This window comes from Gekko japonicus, unplaced genomic scaffold (assembly GCF_001447785.1).
Source record: "Gekko japonicus isolate JY-2015 unplaced genomic scaffold, Gekko_japonicus_V1.1 scaffold870, whole genome shotgun sequence".
Classification (NCBI taxonomy): Eukaryota; Metazoa; Chordata; class Lepidosauria; order Squamata; family Gekkonidae; genus Gekko; species Gekko japonicus.
Genome location: NW_015163627.1, coordinates 506,399 through 526,630, shown reverse-complemented (window position 1 = coordinate 526,630; position 20,232 = coordinate 506,399). Strand labels below are relative to the sequence as shown.

The following is a 20,232-nucleotide window of genomic DNA, read 5'->3' as shown; positions in this document are numbered from 1 at the left end:
AGACTCAGAGTTGGGTTCCAACTGCGTTAAGTGCTAAAGGGCAGATTGAAAAGGAAGCTCTGGAGGGATGTGAGTCTGATCAGTAGCAAAAAAACCATACAAAAATACAGATTAAAATCAGCAGATCAATTATTCTTAATTTGATAGTCTCCAGATGGCGTCCATAATTTAATCTAAAACCTACTCTGGACTGTTCTTCTGTCTCGTGGGCAGGTTAAGGAGGAGGCCGGAGCAGGCAGAACGGAAGAAAAGAGGAGGGTGCCGGCTATGATGGAAAACCGCTGCTGTCCTCAGCCAAAAGCCCGGCGGAACACCTCTGGCCTTACAGGCCCTGCGGAACTGCATGAAGTCCCTCAGGGCCCTGATGGAAGTGGGCAGAGAGTTCCGCCAGGTCGGAGCCAGGGCCGAGAAAGCCCTGGCTCTGGTTGGAGGGCAGCCAGATATCTTTGCTTCTCTAAAGTGTGGTTAACTCAGTGATTCTCCGGTTGTGGCTTGTGGCTGAAAATTGGGTTGTGGCTAGCGGTACCAACCTCCAGTTCCCCTGGAGAAAGCGGCTGCTTTGGAGAGTGGGGTCTATGGCGTTGTACCTTGCTGAGGCCCCTCCCCTCCCCAAACCCCACCCTCCTCAGGGTCCACCCACAAAATCTCCAGGTATTTCCCTCGTTGAGGCTCTCTTGCAGGTGTGTTTCCTGAGGCCCAAACTTCTAAGTTGGAAGAGGGTGCTTTGGGTCCCCTTCCCCCCAGGGGAGAAAAAAGCGCATCAGGAGGTGGAACTCGGCTTTTCCTCATTCTCTTGCTACATGCCATGAACTGTGTAGGGGTCAGTGGATATAACCTCAACCTATTGACTCCAGAACCCACCCCAGTGCCAATAGCCTGCGATAGGGCCCCAAAAGTAGAGTAAGTTTACAAGTGCCCCACTTCAAACCATTGGACAAGTTGACAAATATATTAAAAGGAAAAATGGAAGAAGAATTTATGGGACCCTGGAGGGTGTTCTATGACTGGCTAAAACTTAAATATTAAGAAAATAAGATTAAGTGAAGAACAATAAGAATGATAAAGTAGTTGTTAAATTGTAATGAGAAGATAAGAACATAAGAGAAGCCAATGTTGGATCAGTCCAATGGTCCATCAAGTCCAACACTCTGTCACACAGTGGCCAAAAATACCAGGTGCCATCAGGAGGTCCAGCAGTGCCCCCCCCCCCACAAGCACCAAGAACACAGAGCATCCCTTGCCCCAGACTGAGAGTCCCTATCGATACCTTGTGGCTAATAGCCACTGATGGACCTCGCTCCATATGTTTATCCAGTTCCCTCTTGAAGCTGGCAATGCTTGTAGCCACCACCACCTCCTGTGGTGGCAGTGAATTCCATGTGTTAATCACTCTTTGGGTGAAGATATGCATGCAGAATGCTAAGTTGGAATTTTAAAAATATTTCTATATTTCTCTCTTTTTCCTTCTTTCCCCTTTTCCCCTTTCTGTATATAAACTAATTAAAAAAAATTAAAAAGTGTGAGAACCACCAATCCAATGAGTGCACTGAATTATCTCTCCTCGTGTAGCTATAGTCTTGTGCTCTGCTATAGAGGCTTCTAAATAAAACATCTAAAACCACCAAGGCATCTGTCTAAAATGTAAAATGAAATCATTTCACCGCCATGCATATTCTGATTGATTTATTTAAAACGTTTTCATACTGCTTTTCCAACCGGTTCAGGGTCCCCAAGGCAGTGGACATTTTTTAAAAAATCAATGAAGTGTTAATAGTAGAATTCCAATTCAGCATTAATGTGGATTCCCAGAGATATTTATCTCTGCCTGTTTCACCTATATTTTAAACTGCTAAATCCAGATTGTCATTTCAGTAGTCAGCTTGTCTTAATATCCAGTCACGTCCCCCTACTTCCTTTTTTGGTTTTTTGAAAAAAAGATAAAAGAGTGACTTTCTCACAGTGCCAGCTTGTGACATGGTTGGAAGTTTCTCGTGTTGCTAATTCCAAACAAAATATCCCTTTGTGGTTCTGGCTGCAGATCGTCTGTCTGCAGAGGGTTGTTGCTGTGGCAACCACTTCCAGGTTAATGTTTATAGCTCAGAGACATTCCTTTGGCTATTTGTAAGGGCCTTATGTCAGGTGTGGCAGGAGCAAACATAATGATTTTTCAAGGAAATGGACCCATTTGGGCTGATGCCTGTTCTCCTCATAGCCTAATATGACTCTTGGATTTCATCAAATCTCTTTGGGCATTATTAACATTTATTGCTGAATTACACTTAAGTTTAAGTTCTGTTTCAGTACCTAAAACCTCTGTGCACGTAATTGCATCTTTAATGCCAGTTTGGTGTAGTGGTTAAGTGGGCGGACTCTAATCTGGGAGAACCGGGTTTGATTCCCCACTCCTTCACGTTCAGCTGCTGGATGACCTTGGGCAAGCTATCTGTCAGAGCTGTCCTTGAAAGAGCAAATCTCTCAGAGCTCTCTCAGCCCCATCTGCCTCACAAGGGTGTCTGTTGTGGGGAGGGGGAGGGAAAGGAGATTGTAAGCCGCTCTGAGACTCTTTTGGGTAGTGAAGGGCGGGGTATAAATCCAGTCTCCTCCTCCTCCTTCTTCTACAGCAGTGCTTCGCAGACTTTTTGAAGTCAGACATGATTCAAAGCTCGCTCTGCTCCTTGGAGACCCACAAGCGATGCAATTCTACTCCCCCGCCCCCCGAAATTCAACGCAAGAATCTCCCTTCAGGTTAACACTGAGCAAGGCTATATTTTAATCGCTCTACATACGTCGCACTGCTGAACAACTGATTATTTCCCCAGCCAGTTCACACATAATGCAGTGGGAATCCCAAATCGGGAACTGAGCCTCCACTTCCAGCTCATCTTTCTGACCCCTGGCCTTGCTGACCTACTTCAAGAGGGTCGCGACTCACGTTGGGGTTGTTTGAGAACTATTGGCTTGGATCCAGCGATGTGCAAGTGGACACATAAATGGACTTTGTGCAGTTCTGCTTGCCCAAGACCTGACACAACACCTCGGGCATTCCTCCCTGTATATGATAGTGCCCAGAAATGGGTTGCACGAGATCTTGTGCAAATGGAAACGAAAGTGAGGATGCAATAAAATTCATCCAAGCAGCTACTGCTGTCTTTTTCATGCTCTTTGCTTGCACAAGAACTCCTAGAACAAGTGGACATTTTACACTGGATCCCACACAACGTCTTGTGAAGCTATTAAGAAAATATTGCCTGTATTTCCCAGTTAATGCAGTTGATTTGATCTAATTTCATGCCTTGTCCTTGTGTTCAGAGGTCATTACTGGGGGGATCCCCCGGGTGAGGTACGGGGGGCGGGGCACATGACAAAGCCCTGCCCCCTGCTTCCGGCCGCCCCGCTTCCAGCCCTCATTCAGCCAGGAGGAGGCAGGAGAAGAGGGAGGGCAAATTGCTTCCTCCCTGCCTCTCCCCACCCCTGCCTGCCTGGGGCCAGGGAGGGCCTTCGCGGGGCTTCCTTGCACTCCCGCCGGCCTTGCAGGTCCACCGCCGAGCCCCTCATGGGGCTCGACAGTGGAGCTGCAAGGCCGCCAGCGGCGGCCGGGACCGTTGGGGGCGGGGTGTGTGGCCTTATGACACACTTCCGGCGATGTCAGGGGGTGTGGCCTTATGACACACTTCCGGTGATGTCAGGGTGTGGGGCATATGCTAATGAGTTATGCTAATAAGTCCCCCTAGCTCTTTTTCTACGAAACGACCCCTGCTTGTGTTACTTTGGGAGGGGCTGTGGCTCAGTGGTAGAACATCTGCTGGGCATGCAGAAGGTCCCTGGTTCAATCCCTGGCATCTCCAATTGAAAGGACGAGATAGTAGGTGACGCAAAAGTCTTCTGCCTGAGACCCTGGAGAGCCACTTGCAAGTCTGAGTAGGCAATATTGATCTCGATGGACCCAATGGTCAGATTCAGTATAAGGGCAGCTTCATGGCTTCAGGTGCGCTGAATTGTAGGATATGATTTATGATTGTTGAGTGGTATATCCTAGACTTTGGTACCCAGGATACTTTTCCCCCCCCCGCTCAAGTAAAATTGGAGACACATTTCACACCTACACTGTTACACTTTTACTTTGAAAGGAACTGGAGAGCTGAATTGTTTAAACCCCTCCCCCCCCGCCCCGGGGAGAGACTGTGCTTCCAAGAATGTTTTGATTCAAGGGTAATAATATAAGCCATCCCGTGAAATATTCAGCGAATTTGTTCTCTTTTTTCAGAGTGTTTTCAAGAAAGTGAGCATCTGAAAGAAAGCTTGAAATGTTGCCTGCTACATCTCTTTGGAGCGATTATCGCTGGGGGGCAGGTAAGAATGGTGTCGTAGAGGGGGAGGGGCTGAGGTTCAATGGTAGCACATCAGCTTGGCATGCAGGAGATCCCGGGTTCAGTTCCCAGCATCTCAGTTTATAAGGACCTAGCAGTATGTCAGGAGTCCCCAACCTTCTTGAACCTGCGGGACACCCTTGGAATTCTGATACATTACAGTGGGCACAGCCTGGGGTTGCCAGATCCAATCATTGTGTCGGCATGGGAGGGACTTTCTGGGAGTGGGGAGAAGCATTGCAACTGCCTATGTAAACAGGAAGTGATATACACGCTTCAGGGACGTCAGGAGGTGCCTCTCTGGTTTTGGGGCAAAAGTCTATGGTAAAATTCGCTTCAAATCATAGAGTTTTGCCCAGAAACCAGAGCATCCCCCCCCCCAACGTCCATGACATGCCCATGTCACTTCCGGTTTATGTAGGCACGTCACAATGATTTCCGGGTCCTGCTGGTAAGAGAGGGTGATTTTTTGGGGGGGGAGAAGAGCACCCGAAACCGGGGGACCCCCGTCCGCACTGGGGGGGGGGAGTCTGGCAACCCTAGCACAGCCACAGAGTGGCGGCCATAAAATGGATCCTACAGAAGGTGGCACCAACTACAAAAGGGTTGCCCCAGCTTACCTTCGACCACACAGTGAAGATCCTTGTGCTGGGATGGTAGCTGCTGCCAAAGCAACGTTTTTAAAAATCTGCACGGCCAATCAAATCTCCAGTGTTCGTGTTTTCCGATAAACAAGATATTAACCCTCTACAGATTTCTCTTCTGAATAGCTCATACAGATCCAATTTTGTGAATAACTATTGAATTTGGTATATCCAGGTGATAACTTATACTTATGAATATTGATGTTTTGGTATATTCTTGCTTTAAGGTACAGATGTACCCTTCAAAACTGTATTTTTACAAAAATGTGAAGTTATATATTCGTACTGTTTGTTAAATTTTTCAATACTTCAATAAAAAATTTTAAATTAAAAAAAAAAATCTCCAGTGTTCCAGTCAGAAGCCTTGCTGGGTAAAAGCCCCACCCACTTTCTAAAAAGACTTGGCGGGCGTCATAAAAATTGTCGGTGGGTACCGTGACACCCATGGGTGCCATGTGGAAAACCCCTGTTGTCGGTGATAAGAAAGCCTGAGACCCCAGAGACCCACTGTCAGTCATTGATAGACCAACAGTCTGAGTCGGCACAGGGCAACATTGTGTGTTCAGTGCTGGGGAAAAAACGTTCGTTGGCTATAGTTGGATCTTACTGACTTGTATCTTAACTTTTGTGGTTGATGATCAACGGGCAGTGCTGGCCGACAACGAAGAATTTATTCCAACAAGGAGCAACTGTGTTTAATAGACAAAGCACGGTTGTCGTTTATTACAGAATCATAGAATCACAGCGTTGGAAAGGGCCATCCGGGCCCTCTAGTCCAACTTCCTGCTTATACCTGTCCGAAATGTCCTGTGTTGGGTGCCGCATGAAGGTGCGAGGGTCTAGTCTGCCGAAGCTGTGCCACAATACGTGCATTCATCTCTAAGGTGCCACAAGAGGCCCCCTCTGGAAACTTGCGCACCGGCCTTTCTTTTATTTAGCTGCATGTTTGCTGTGTGTGTATTCTCCAATCTGTATCTGCTAGAACCCCCAGAGTAGAAGTCTTCGTTAGAAATGACATTTCATCCAGTTTTTCTCACAGAGGCGTGCATAAATCTTAAAGCGATGGTGCTGAAAGCACACACTCAAAGCTGAAGTAGAAAGCACGTGAGCCCGTTTAGCGCCCAGCAGGTGGGATTTCAGTCATGCATAATAAGCAGAAGGCATATTATACCTTGTTCCAAATAGATGGTCCTCTTTGCAGGGAGCAAAACACACACCGGTTGTTAGACTGAGTAAATAAGCTAGCGCGATTGGACTCCCAAGTGCAAATACCGTGCCAGTATCTGGCGCACTAAGCATAATGTACTTCAAGTGAAGAAGAGTAGAAAATATGCGCATTTCAGTGCCAAGGAATTGAGAAATGTGTATTAGAATAGGCTGGAAATGTGGCAGCCCCGCCCTGTCTGTTTGTTCAGCCTGGTGCCGCATCTGGTAGCTTGCAGACGGCTTCTGGTCTGTTGTCCTCACATTATGGTGATGTATTAATGGCACAGGCAGAATATCAGTCTGTGGTTGGTATAAGCAGAGGATGAATTTCTCCCGCAGGAATTTTCAGTAGAGTTTTAAATAGCATTATTTGTACCAGAAGAATTTCAGGTTCCAGAGAGCAAAGTTTGAGTCCAGTGCGGGACCTTTAAGACTAACAAAGTTTTATTCAAGGTATAAGCATTCATGTGCACGCACCCTTCTTCAAATACAGGTAAACTAGCAAGGACTGCTTAAAGGAGCTGTGTGCATTATCTGGAATCCAACAGGAGGCTTTATACAATTATATGACATTGTAAGTTTTGGAAGTTGGCAAGGACTGCTTAAAGGAGCCACAATCATTATTTGGAATCCAGCAGGTTTAGCATGATTACATTATATTGCAAGCTGTGAAATTTGGCAAAGACTGCTTAAAGGAGTTGCATGCTTCGTTTGGAATCCAACACACATGTATTATTTACAGCAACTCTAGGAACTATAGTCCGAGAATTGTGCTTTTCATAAAATATAAATAATTTGGCAAGAACTTTGTATATGATTTAGACACTGAGCTGCAGACTGGAAGGTCTGTAGTTTGGCAGTTCGAGACCCTAGTGGTGCATGATTGAGTGAGCTCCCATCTCTGGCCCCAGCTCCTGCCATCCTAGCAGTTCGAAAGCAAGAAATTGCAAGTAGATAAATAGGTACCGCTTCAGTGGGAAGGTAACAGCGTTCCATGTGCCTCGGTGTTTAGTCATGGCGGCCACATGACCACAGAAACGTCTTTGGACAGCGCTGGCTCTTCGGCTTGGAAATAGAATGAGCACCGACTCTAGGGGGCTTTCAAGCAAGGGAAATTTATTTATTTATTTATTAAGATATATACCCCGCCCTCCCCGCAGACCTTTACTATTTATGAAGTATTGATTTATGCACTGTGTTGTGGTTATAGGTTATTTACATATTATTATATTAATATATAATTATTACATCTAGTCATTTATAGGTTATTAGTTATTCACACAGACTTTTTTTATATCTTGGAGCTTTAGACCATCACAGCTACCCACTTGAATCTAGATTTCAGAGAGGAACATGAAGTCTAATCCGGATTCTCAAACCTTAGCAAGAGGCAGAGGGATGAGGAGTGGTTTCCTTTAAAATATGCTGTTAACTTAGCACTTTTATTCAGATAGAGCAGTATCTTCAGAATTGTTGGATATGTCAGATTATATACCTTTAAAAAAAAGATACTGATGCTGTGTACTCTGGTGTTGGGGGCGATTTCATTGGTAACTTTAGAGAAATGCTCTTCAAGCAATATCTCCGGCCACCATGGAAGTCTTGATGCGCGTGTTAGCTGACTGTGACATGTGGGACAACAGAGACCCCGACGAAGTGAGCCGGAAGGCGGAGCTGACCCTGAAGTGCCTGACGGAAGTGGTGCATATCCTTCTGACCAGCAGCTCGGACCAGCGGCAAGTGGAAACCAGCACCATCTTGGAGAACTACTTCAAGCTGCTCAACTCCGACCACGCCGCTTTGCCGAATTCGAAGCGGTCGAGGCAGTGGGAGAGCCGGTTCATAGCGCTGCAGATCCAGATGCTGAGTAAGTAGCACAATATCCTGTGAGGCAGGGCTCAGTACAGAACCAAATAAGGCTCTTAAAAAATAAAACAAAACCCTTCAGGTATTGAAATGTTTGCCGATATTTCTTGTGGTCTTTTGTCCCCTTTTTATTTTTTGTTGTTGTTCAGTCGCACAGTCGAGTCCGACTCTTTGCGACCCCATGGACCAGCTCCCGCCAGGCCCTCCTGTCTTCCGCCGTCCTCTGAAGTTTGCTCAATTTCATGTTCGTTGCATCTATGACACTGTCTAACCATCTCATCCTTTGCCGTCCCCGTCTTCTTTGACCTTCAATCTTTCCCAGCATCAGGGTCTTCTCCAGTGAGTGCTCCCTTCTCATTTGATGGCCAAAGTCTTTGAGCTTCAGATACAGTATCTGGCCTTCCAGGGCACAGTCAGGGTTGATTTCTTTTAGGATTGACTGATTTGATCTCCTTGCAGTCCAAGGGACTCTCAAGAGTCTTCTCCAGCACCATAGTTCAAAAGAATCTATTCTTCGGCGCTCGGCCTTCCTTATAGTCCAACTCTCGCAGCCATACATGACTACTGGGAATACCATTGCTTTGACCATGCGGACTTTTGTTGGCAGGGTGATGTCTCTACTTTTTATCATGCTGTTTAGGTTCGCCATCGCTTTCCTCCCAAGGAGCAGGTGTCTTTTAATTTCATGGCTGCTGTCACAGTCTGTGGTGATCTGGGATCCCAGGAACGTGAAGTCTGTCACTACTTCCACAACTTCCCCTTCTATTTGCCAAGGAGTGATGGGGCCAGATGCCATGATCTTAGTTTTTTTGATGTTGAGCTTCAAGCCCACTTTTACACTCTCCTCTTTTACCCTCGTAAGAGGCTGTTTAGGTCCTCTTCACTTTCTGCCATTAGAGTGGTATCGTCTGCATATCTGAGGTTGTTGATCTTTTCCCCAGCAATCTTAATTCCCGCTTGTGATTCATCCAGGCCAGCATTTCGCATGATGTACTCTGCATATATATTAAATAAGCAAGGCGACAATATACATCCTTGTCGTACTCCTTTTCCTATGCTAAACCAATCAGTTGTTCCATATCCGGTTCTAACTGTCGCTTCTTGGCCCTTATACAGGTTTCTCAAGAGACATGTGAGGTGGTCTGGTACTCCCATCTCTTTAAGGACCTGCCATAGTTTGTTGTGATCCACACAGTCAAAGGCTTTAGCATAGTCAATGAAGCAGAAGTAGATATTTTTCTGGTACTCTCTTGCTTTCTCCATAATCCAGCGAATGTTGGCAATATGATCTCTCGTTCCTCTACCTCTTCGAAACCCAGCTTGTACTTCTGGTAGTTCTCTATCCACGTACTGTTGAAGCCTAGCTTGTAGGATCTTGAGCATGACCTTGCTAGCGTGTGATATGAGTGCAATTGTGCGATAGTTTGAACATTCCTTGGCATTGCCCTTCTTTGGGATTGGAATGTATACTGACCTTTTCCAATCCTGTGGCCACTGTTGCGTTTTCCAAATTCGCCGGCAAATTGCGTGCAGCACTTTAACAGCATCATCTTCTAAGACTTTGAATAGCTCAGCTGGAATACCATCACCTCCACTAGCTTTGTTGTTAGTAATGCTTTCTAAGGCCCATTTAACTTCATATTCCAGGATGTCTGGCTCGAGGTCAGTGATTATACCGTCGTGGTTGTCAAGGACATCGAGGTCTTTCTTGTATAGTTCTTCTGTGTATTCTTGCCATCTTTTCCTAATCTCTTCTGCTTCTGTTAGGTCCCTACCATTTTTGTCCTTTATCATGGCCATCTTTGCATGGAATGCTCCCTTGATTTCTCCAATTTTCTTGAAGAGATTTTAGGCACTGGTTAACTAGAATAGTGTAAGATGGTTTTGGTAGCATTTCTTTGGAGTAGTTCTGGGCAGAGATATTCAATAGAAGGAAATTCAAGCGTACAACATGATGTTATTTGTAGAGAACAAGGTGAAAGTTCTACTGATACTTTAGTTGAATAGAAATGACAGACTTTATAACAGAATGTTAGGCAGAGAGCCAGTTTGGTGTGGTGGTTAAGAGCAGTGGACTCTAATCTGGAGAACCGGGTTTGATTCCCCACTCCTCCACATGCAGCCAGCTGGGTGACCTTAGGTCAGTCAGAGTTCTCTCAAAGCTGTTCTCTCAAGAGCAGTTCTCTCAGAACTCTCAGCACCACCTCCCCCACAGGGTGTCTGTTGTAGGGAGGGGAAGGGAAAGGAGATTGTAAGCCACTTTGAGACTCCGAGTGATGGGTGGGGTATAAATCCAACTCTTGCTCCTCCTCCTCCTCCTCTTCCTCGTCTGATATTATCATGTTATTCCTACTTTTCTGTGAGCTTTCCCCTCTCTCAGAGTTCCTAATACATCTCCTCTACCTTGAGGCGAATGTTTTTGTATTCTCCCGCCTGGCCCCTTCTTGGGCACAGACTCACCCACAGGGGATATTTTAGAGAACCACTTTAATCTCTTTTCCTAGGGATACTTTTTTGGGTTTATTTATTTATTTATTTATTTATTTATTTATTTCGATTTATATCCCACCCTCCCTGCAGGCAGACTCAGGGCAGCTTACAAGTTGAGCAGCTTGAAGTTGTCTCCCTCACAAGCCCCCTCATCCACATGCCTCATTCTTCTTTTTCTCTGGCTTTATTTTTCAACCACCCACTGCCCATCTTGGCAGTTTAGAATCCTTTTTCTCCATTCCACACCTCCCCCTCCGCTCTGTCAGTTACAGAGGTTAACCCTTTACTCGGGCTCTACCTTTTGGAATCGTTACAGGTATACCGGAAGGGGTAAGTAGGATTCCTGAATAACCAGTCTGTGAAGGGAAGAGCCGGCAAAGATTTTTATGCAACGGAAGGGGTTCTTAGAGGTGCCTTACAGAAAGGAAGGTGATAAAGATAAACAGCTGCCAGTAATTCAAGTGTGAAATATGTCCACACGTATGTCAGTGCCTTAAAACAATTGTACAGGTTGCTGCTGCATATACCATATATATAATTCTGCACATGGCCCAAGAAGTGGATCATTAAATCCACAGTTTAGGGTAATGTACAAAGAAGAACTTCCGTGTGAGTTTCTCGTGGGATCCTGCTTGTGTAGTATTTATTGTGAGTCCCCCTGTGTGTGCCACTTCCGAATAAAGGACTCACAGACAATCACAAAAAAACGTACAGATTATTAATCAGTTAATCAGTAATGTTAAGTTGCTTTGTTTCTATTATGCAAATAGGCTTTCTTATCCTGGCTCTTCATTGCTCTGAATTTTGGCGTAGTTGTGCGCTTCAGTTATAAATGTTGCTGACCCGTGCTTCGTAGAGTGTGGGGAGGGCTTGCCGTATCTCCATTGGACCTGCTGCCTTTGGTTAACGTTAGCCTGGCCCACTTGCCCTAACACCCAGTCATTTTGTAACTTTGTACGGACTGCTCCCTCTAAGCTGTGGAGTCCTGTGAGCAAAAATTCTACTTTGTGAGCTACTGGCATTAAAGTTGTGAGCGAACGATTTGGCTGCTGCGTAAATTAGTTTGCTCTGGAGCCATCCTTCCTGAGCTAAGGCAAAAATGTGTGAGCCGGAGGCTAAAAAACTGTGAGGCAGCTCACACTAACTCAGCTTAGAGGGAACACTGGGATGGTGTAATAGCTTCTAACATAAAACTGCTTTGTAATTCTAAAGGGAAATTAAGAGGTACATTTAGTTGTCTTCCAGACTGCTATTGAAATGGCAGTAAGTTATTGTCTGTCTGTTTTGTGCATTAGGGCAGGTTCCGTGTTTGAGACAAGTACAGAGAAGCAAGTCTTCTCCCGTCTGGAAAGGGAAGGATGCGAAAGTTTCCACTCCAGATTGTGTGGGGGGTGGGGGAATCACGGAGCAGCTCCGTTCAGATTTTTAGCCACCCCTAATCTGAAGATATAGGGGGCTGTGGTGGCTCAGGCTCAGTAGTTCAGCAGTTCGAGACCCGAGTGCAACATGACGGAGTGAGCTCCCGTCTCTGGTCCCAGCTCCTGCCAACCTAGCAGTTCGAAAGCAAGAAATTGAAAGTGGTTAAATAGGTACCGCTTTGGTGGGAAGGTAACAGCATTCTGTGAACCTTGACGTTTAGTCATGCCGGCCACATGACCATGAAAACGTCTTCGGACAGCGCTGGCTCTTCATCTTGGAAACGGAGATGAGCACCACAGCCTAGAGTCGGATTCCACTGGCTTTTGAGGAAGGGAAACCTTTAATCTGAAGATGCTGAGTTGGGTAACTGTGGATTATCTGTAGAGACAGGAGGGTACAGTGAAAGCAATGGCTTTCTCCATGTTGCAGTCATTGTGTATATAGAATAACTTGCCTGTCTTTCTTTTAAAGAACTGCATATGCCATTGAAAGTACTTTTAGAGTTAATTATGTAGTCCTAAACAGAGTTGTTTGGATGAGAGCCAGTTCGGTGTAGTGGTTAGAAGCATGGAGTCTAATCTGGGAGAATCGGAATTGTTTCCCCACTCCTCCACATGCAGCCGCTGGAGTGACCTTGGGTCAGTCACAAGTTCTTTCAGAGCTGTTCTCTCAAGGGCAGTCCTCAAAAGAGCTCTCTCAGTCCCACCTACCTCACAGGGTGTCTGTTGTGGGCAGGGGAAGGAAAAGGAGATTGTGAGCCGCTCTGAGACTCCTTTGGGCAGTGAAGAGCGGGTTATAAATCCAGTCTCTTCTTCATCTCTTCTTCTTCTACTCCTAAGCAGAGATGCACCCTTCTAAGTCCCTTGCAGGCAAGGGGTTTCAGAAGACGATAACTCTGCCTGGGACCCCACCATAAATATCTCCTTCGAAAAGCTGCCGTACTAGAAGTTACAGTAATAATACATTCCAAAATGGCTCCATAATTCTTAACACCTAGGTCCCCCCGGCCACCGGCAGGGGGTAGGGTTGCCAGCTCCAGGTTGGGAAATTCCTGGAGATATGGGGGTGGAGCCTGGGGAGGACAGGAACCCCAGTGGTAGTTGGGACATGAGTTGTAATTCCAAGGGATCCCTAGGTCCCACCTGGAGGCTGGCACCCCTATTAACAACACTAGCCGTTGTTTGTTCTGCTTCTTAGGGGGAAGGCTGTGGCTCTGTGGTGGAGCATCTGCTTGGTATGCAGGAGGTCCCAGGTTCAATCCCCAGCATCTCCAATGCAAGGGTCGGGTAGTAGGTGATGTGAAACACCTCCGCCTGGGCTGGGACCCCGGAGAGCCCCTGCCAGTCTGAGTGGACAAGACTGACTTTGATGGACCGACAGTCTGATTCAGTAGAAGGCAGCGTCATGTGTGTTCATGCATGTTAGTGCCACAGCCAGTGCTGAAAAGTAAGTTCTGACAAGAGGTGTCCTTGAAAGGGCAGTTCGTGAAAGAGCTCTCTCAGCCCCACCTACCCCACAGGGTGTCTGTTGTGGGGAGGGGAAGGGAAAGGAGATCGTAAGCCACTCTGAGGCTCCAAGTGAAGGGCGGGGTTTAAATCCAGTCTCCTCCTCCTCCTCTTCCTCCTCCTCCTCCTCCTTATTCTTCTATTGTTTGTGGCTTACAATCGTGGTTCCTGTTGAATGCTTTTTGGCTTCCACACCCCCAAAGATAAACAGGCAGAGTTTTACAAACGACAGCACGTGTGATCTAATTTCTCTTCTGTTTCCCTTTGCAGATACCATCACCTCCATGTTAGATTGCGTGGACAGGCCTGTTCTGCAAGCCATTTTCCTGAACAGCAACTGCTTTGAACATCTCATCCGGCTGCTGCAAAACTGCAAGGTAAACAGAGTGTCGTTACTTGAGCATCGCTGTCCGAGAGACAACGTTCCCGCTTTCATAAGAGCTGGGTTGTTCTAAGGTCTGAAGCTATACATTGAGATAAAATCTTTATTAGAACCAGGGAGAAAATGGCTCGGCGTGAGAACCATTGTATCCCCGTGGAATATCTTGTACTTTTCGAATGCTGTTTGTGCTGTAAGCCTTTCCAAAGCTCCCTTTTTGTACAGATGTGCATCTTGTGCTTTAGAGGCACTTAAATGTATTGTATGGTGGGCATCCCTGACCTGGATGGGCCAGGTTAGCCTGATCTTGTAAGATCTTGGAAGCTAAGCAGGATCGGCCCTGGTTGGGACTAGGATGGGAGACCAACAGTGAAGTCCAGGGTCGCTTTGCAAAGGAAGGCAATGGCAAACCACCTCTGTCAGTCTCTTACCTTGAATACCATATGGGGTTGCTATAAGTCCACTCTGACAGTGCCTTAAACACACATGTGGCTGGCATGGAAGGCCATGAATTACAACGTTCTCCTTTTTCTTCTCCTAGAAGGCACAGTTCTAATAAAGCCTGCCCCTGCCTCCTGACTTCTGGTATTCCAAGGAGGTCTCCCATCCAAGTACTTGCCTGAGTCGACCCTGCTTAGCTTCCAAGATCTAACCAGATCGGGCTTGCCTGGGCTATCCAGGCCAGGGCGTGGGTTGCAGGCGTGTTGCTTCTTTGGTGGTATTCACTGAATGCCTCAAGGGCTCTTAGGATACATGGAAGTGTCGCACGAAACTGGAGTAGCCAGGACAGATTCTGCACTGGGGGAAAATCTTGTCGCGACAACTCTTTCATTTTAGTCCTGTGCGCTTTTACAGGCAAATGTGGGGTTTATACATTCATGGCTGTGTGCTGGAATTGCATTAATTATTCTTCAAACAAAATAGGTTGTCCCTTCCAATGTTCCCTCTAAGCTGAGTTAGTGTGAGCCAGCTCACAGCTTTTTAGCTTCCGGCTCATTTTTGTCTTAGCTCAGGAAGGATGGCTCCAGAGCAAACTAATGCATGCAGTAGTCAAATCTTACACTCAATACTTTTACACCAGTAGCTCACAAAGTAGAATTTTTGCTCACAAGACTCCACAGCTTAGGGGGGAACATTGGTCCCTTCTGCAGCATAAATGTGTATGCCTAAAGGGTGGAATCTGAAGAGTTCCTAATGGGTACATAAAATGTTTCCACTGATTTGTTTTTGAACTTGTCCATTGGATGATGCTCAGAATTCTCTAAAGTGGCTGTGGGAGGTGAGTCCAGGTCTCTGGTGAGAAGCAGGGTCTTGAAAAGCCTCGGGTGCATAGAATCACAGAATCACAGAATCATAGAGTTGGATGGGACCTCCAGGGTCATCTAGTCCAACCTCTTGCACAATGCAGGAAACTCACAAATACCACCCCCCACCCCCAGTGACCCTTGCTCCATGCCCAGAAGATGACGAAAAAATAAAAAACCCTCCAGGATCCCTGGCCAAACTGGCCTGGAGAAAAATTGCTTCCTGACCCCAAAGTGGCGATCAGCATTTCCCTGGGCATGTAAGAAAGGGCCACGAGAACTATGCACTGAGGCCACCCTTCCTGCCCTCTTTTCTCATGATCTGCCTAAGTTCACAGAATCCGCATTGCTGTCAGATGGCCATCTGGACTCTGTTTGAAAACCTCCAAAGGAGAGCCCACCACTACCTCCTGAGGAAGCCTGTTCCACTGAGGAACCATCCACTGGATGATGTTCAAAGTTCTCTAGAGTGGCTGTGGGAGTTGAGTCGGGGTCTACAGGCATGTAGGGGGTTCATCAGAGGCTCACTGCATCCTGTGTATCTTTGAATACCTTGACCCGCATTCAGGATCTATAGCTTTTTTAGATAAAGGATTTACATTTGGAGGAGACCCTCAACTCTTAGTCTTGCACCTGCTTGCCCTCCAGTGCACTCCGATAGTTGCGTGATTTGAATCTGCTACAGAGGCACTTTAATAAATAAGAAACTCCCAACTCCCGTTTTCCTTTTATGGCAGAAGAACAATGTTTGATCATTTTCTTTTATTAATGCCTTTGTGAAATTGTTCTGCAGTACTGGCAAAATAGTGGTACAACTGCTTAGATGTGAAATCCCTGCAGAAATGTTAACACTCTGTACGTGTGAACGATGGCGTCCTCATGTTCTTGGCAGGGCTGGTTTTCTTTTCCCTCGGCTGTGCCGTATGTCAATTACATTGGCTCCAGCAACTTCAGAGCACTTTGTGCTCATAAATCTGTTAAGAGGCATTCATTCTCTCACGCAAAGGAGAAGATGCATTTTGCGTGGAGGAGCTGGCCCGTCCTGCCGGTCACTGCTACTAACTATATTGCTCCTCATTGTGAGGTATACCTCAGCAGACTTGCGTAGAAGGGCCTTACGCGCTGCTCCCCTCCAGTGGATTGGGAAAGGTATAATACCCCCAATCCGTCAGCCACGTTTACGAGACTGGGAGTGGACCAATCAGCTTGTTCGCCCCCTTTCTCTAGCCACTCCCCATGGTTGTCTGCCGATTGCCTCAGTGACCCTAACCTTGGTTATATCTGTATACATTTGAGCCCTGGTTAATGCTAATCAGGGTTCCCATTTTAACCAAGATTAAGTTAAGTTTTAGAATATTGGTGGTGGTGAGGGAGAACTGGCCACAGCGTCTGTCCCCCCCTTGATTGCTGGGATTGATTTGGCTGATCTGGCGGGCCAGGGGTGTCCCCTTCCTCCCTCACCACTCTTTGGTCCTTTCCGCCTTTGCCTGCCGCTCCAGGTTTTCTCAGAGTTTGACTCGAGGCAATTTAAGTCCAGGGCAAAACAGCATCCAAATAACCCGGGGCAACAGCAAGCTGAAACCCGGGCTGACCACTGAAGGGAGGTAACTTAATGCAGAATGGGGGGAAAACCCAGAATAAAAAGAAGGTTGAACTCTATTTTAGTGCAGAATGAGGGGGGGAAACCTGGATAAAAAAGAAGGTTGGATTCGATTTTAGTGCAGAATTGCTTGGAGGACACCGCGGTGAACGCAGATTAAAAGGAGAGGGCATGAAGGGCCCTTGTGTGTCCCTCTGAAAGTCGGGTGTTTGGTGGGAAAGGACAACCACCCCAGATAGAAGAAGTGTGCCATTCTTTGGTCAAGGGTATAGCTACACGCCGCTTCTAGAACCTCCAAATAAGCTCAAGGATACTGGTGGAGAGGTATACATTAACCAGGTTAAATTGGGTGGGAAATTTACACCAAAAGGGAGAAGAAAGAGCTGGCTTCTCATCTCTTAACTATGGCTAGAACACCAGGATGTTGGGTTGGGTTGGATCCTTTGACTGTCTTATGCTCTATCGTCCTTTGGTGGAGAAAGATCTCCTCCAACAGAGGAAAGTCTTTCTATATTGGCGGAAGACTTGGTGTAGGGGAACCATAGGATCCAGTCCATTGTGTTTGTATTGGCCTACTGTCCTAACTTGCATGCAGAAATGACAGAAAACCTTCTCTTCCAGTTGGCTTATTAACACCACGCAGCTTTCCCTTTTAATTTGTGAAGAAGGAGATGAGAATATCCAGGTCCCGGCCATTCTCCTTTTATGTCTCCATAAACCCTGTGCCAGTTTCCCGCCTCTGCAAGTTTGCCTCTGTTGAGCACACATTCGGTCAGCGCAAACAGTCTGGTGACAATTCAGCTGCGGAAGGTGTTTTAACAGGATACGACTTTTACTGGCCGGTGGTCAGTTGGAATGATTCGCCCTGCAGCCGCGGCCGGGGGGCCGAGTTTAACATGCCTGTTTCCCATTCTTCTTATCTTTCATTTTAACAGCTCTTTTTAAGTGCTAACAATCAGGTGGTACACAAGAATGAGAAAGAACTTGCCAACCAGTTACTGACAGAAATGAATCAGGAACAGGTATCTCCCGCAAGCCTGCGTTTTGCTGTAGCTGAGGCCGAGGCACAGTGGCGATTAGCGGGGAGGGCTGTTTTTCCTGTACTTTCCCTCCTCTGCCTTCCTGGCAGTATTTAGGCGGATTCCAATTCATGCCCAGGGAAATATTTTGACTCCTAAATTTTCTCGTTTTTTAAATCAAGCAAAAGTCACGTTTTTAACGGTGCTTCGAGGCTTAAATTATCTAGTCTGCTTCCATTTCTCTCGTTTTCAAACAGGGGAGGTTGAAGTACAGGAATAAAACCCAATACTATCAACCTGGTGATGATTTATTAGCGTCCCCCCCCCCCTTTTCTCCCTGCGCCTTCTTACTTGTCTGAGCACTGTGGTGTATTGGGCTCTAGGGCTTTGTGGAATCTGTGTGGCTGGATTTGATGTCTTGATTCTGTTGCCAAAAATAAAATCAAAATTAAAAAAAAAGTTCACATTACAATGGACAGACTGAATCTGGGAGGTCGGAAGCCACTGGTGGGATTTTTTTTGAGAAAAAGTTTCCTTTAGGCATCACAAGAATGCAGGATGCCTGTTTTTCTCATGAAATTTAGAAATAGGATAAAACTTTAAAAAAACTCCTTCAGAAAGGCTAAACTGAAATTAATGCAATTGTGAACCCCCAATTCTACCTAAATTAATGAATCGATGACCAATATGATTATCTTTACCTCAGCTAACATCGTTCATTTTCTAAATCCTTTTTTTGTGTGTGTTTTATTTTTCCTTGCATGAGAGGCTCTATATTTACAATATATTCCTGAAGAGATTCGCAAATCAGTTTCTCGATTCAGTGGCGAGTTGTCCCCAATCTCTTAGGTAGCATCAATGTCCACCAGTAATATGAAGGAACCCCAAAAAGGAGGGGACATTTTGCAGTTATTTTGGGATGAGAGAATTGTGGAATCGGCAGAAGACTTGTGCCAACCCAGTTCTCAATCCCGTTATTTTTTGGGTGGTGGTGGTGAGAAAGCTTTTGTGTGCTAGAATGTGCACTGAGGACTGTCCTGCCACACACCCCCATGTCCCGTCAAAGGTTGACTTCCAGGAAACTAGATAGTTGGTTTTCTGTTTTCTTGTAGCTCCCTCCCTCTTGAGATTGTCCATTAACAGCACGAGGCTCCTTTGTCAATCCAGACTGTCTTAATGGGTACTTGTGAGTGCTTTTCTCCGCCTCTTTCGGAAAATCCGTGGCTACTCTTCTCTCGTGTCTTCTCTTTTGTAGGTTGTGGTGTCATAAATATGTGCCTGCAGGGGGGAGATGATTGGGTTGGCATGCTAATGTTTTCGTCCCGACAAGGAAGCCCTGGGTGGGGTGTGGCCTTCAAGGGGTGAGTGTGTCATATGGGTAGGGGTATGCATTCGTGTACGTTACGTCTTTCCATCTTGTGCTGTTTTCAGGTGTTTCAGGGGCAACTCGACCGCTTGGCGGTGTCCGCCATTCAGGCTCTTACGGCAGTGATGCACAAGTCTCCAGCTGCTAAGGTGAGCAAGGGTTCCTTAAAGACTAATGTGAGAAATTGCCTTGGACCCAGAGGTCATTTCGGGGGAGATCGCGGGGGATTGCAGTTCCCCTGGGTGAGGTATGGGGGCGGGGCACATGACGAAGCCCCGCCCCCTGCTTCCGGCCGCCCCGCTTCCGGCCCTCATTCAGCCAGGAGGAGGCAGGAGAAGAGGGAGGGTGAGTTGCTTCCTCCTTGCCTCTCCCCACCCCTGCCTGCCTGGGGCCAGGGAGGGCCTTCGCGGGGCTTCCTTGCACTCCCGCCGGCCTTGCAGGTCCACCGCCGGGCCCCTCATGGGGCTCAGCAGTGGAGCTGCAAGGCCAGTGGCGACGGCCAGGACCGTTGGGGGCGGGGTGTGTGGCCTTATGACACACTTCCGGTGATGTCAGGGTGTGTGGCCTTATGACACACTTCCGGTGATGTCAGGGGTGTGTGGCATATGCTAATGAGTTATGCTAATGAGTTCCCCTAGCTCTTTTTCTACGAAACGACCCCTGCTTGGACCCTATATATTCTGACTGATAGTAGGTTTCTGCCCTGACCTGGATGGCCAAGGCTAGTCTGATCTTGTCCTATTTCAGAAGCTAAGCAGGATAAGCCCAGGTGAGTACTTAGATGGGAGACCACTAGGGTTGCCAGCCCCCAGGTCTGGGCAGGGGATCCCCCAGTTTCGGGGGCTTCCCTCCACTGTAGACCAGCTGGCAGGCGGGGGAAACCCCTCCCCTAAACAGGTATGTCGCTGTGTGACACCCCCAACACGATGGCATCACCCAGAAGTGACGCCATCGTGTCGTGGGCATCATGGGGGACCCACTTGTATTTGGGCAAACTCTATGGTTTTGAGGGCAAAACCCCCCATAGAGTTTTGCCCAAATACCAGAGCGTCCCCATGCGTCGACAT

At 46.9% G+C, this 20,232-nt stretch overlaps 1 protein-coding gene across 1 annotated transcript in view; it reads left to right on the top strand.

Moving 5' to 3' along the window:
* The window catches only part of NBEAL1 (neurobeachin like 1), a 161,903-nt gene that overhangs the window by 65,540 nt on the left and 76,131 nt on the right, over positions 1-20,232 (top strand). Inside the window, 5 exon segments of the mRNA XM_015407508.1 lie at positions 4,265-4,350; positions 7,778-8,084; positions 13,768-13,874; positions 17,716-17,802; positions 19,231-19,314. Of these exon segments, the coding sequence (XP_015262994.1) occupies positions 4,265-4,350; positions 7,778-8,084; positions 13,768-13,874; positions 17,716-17,802; positions 19,231-19,314 (671 nt within the window).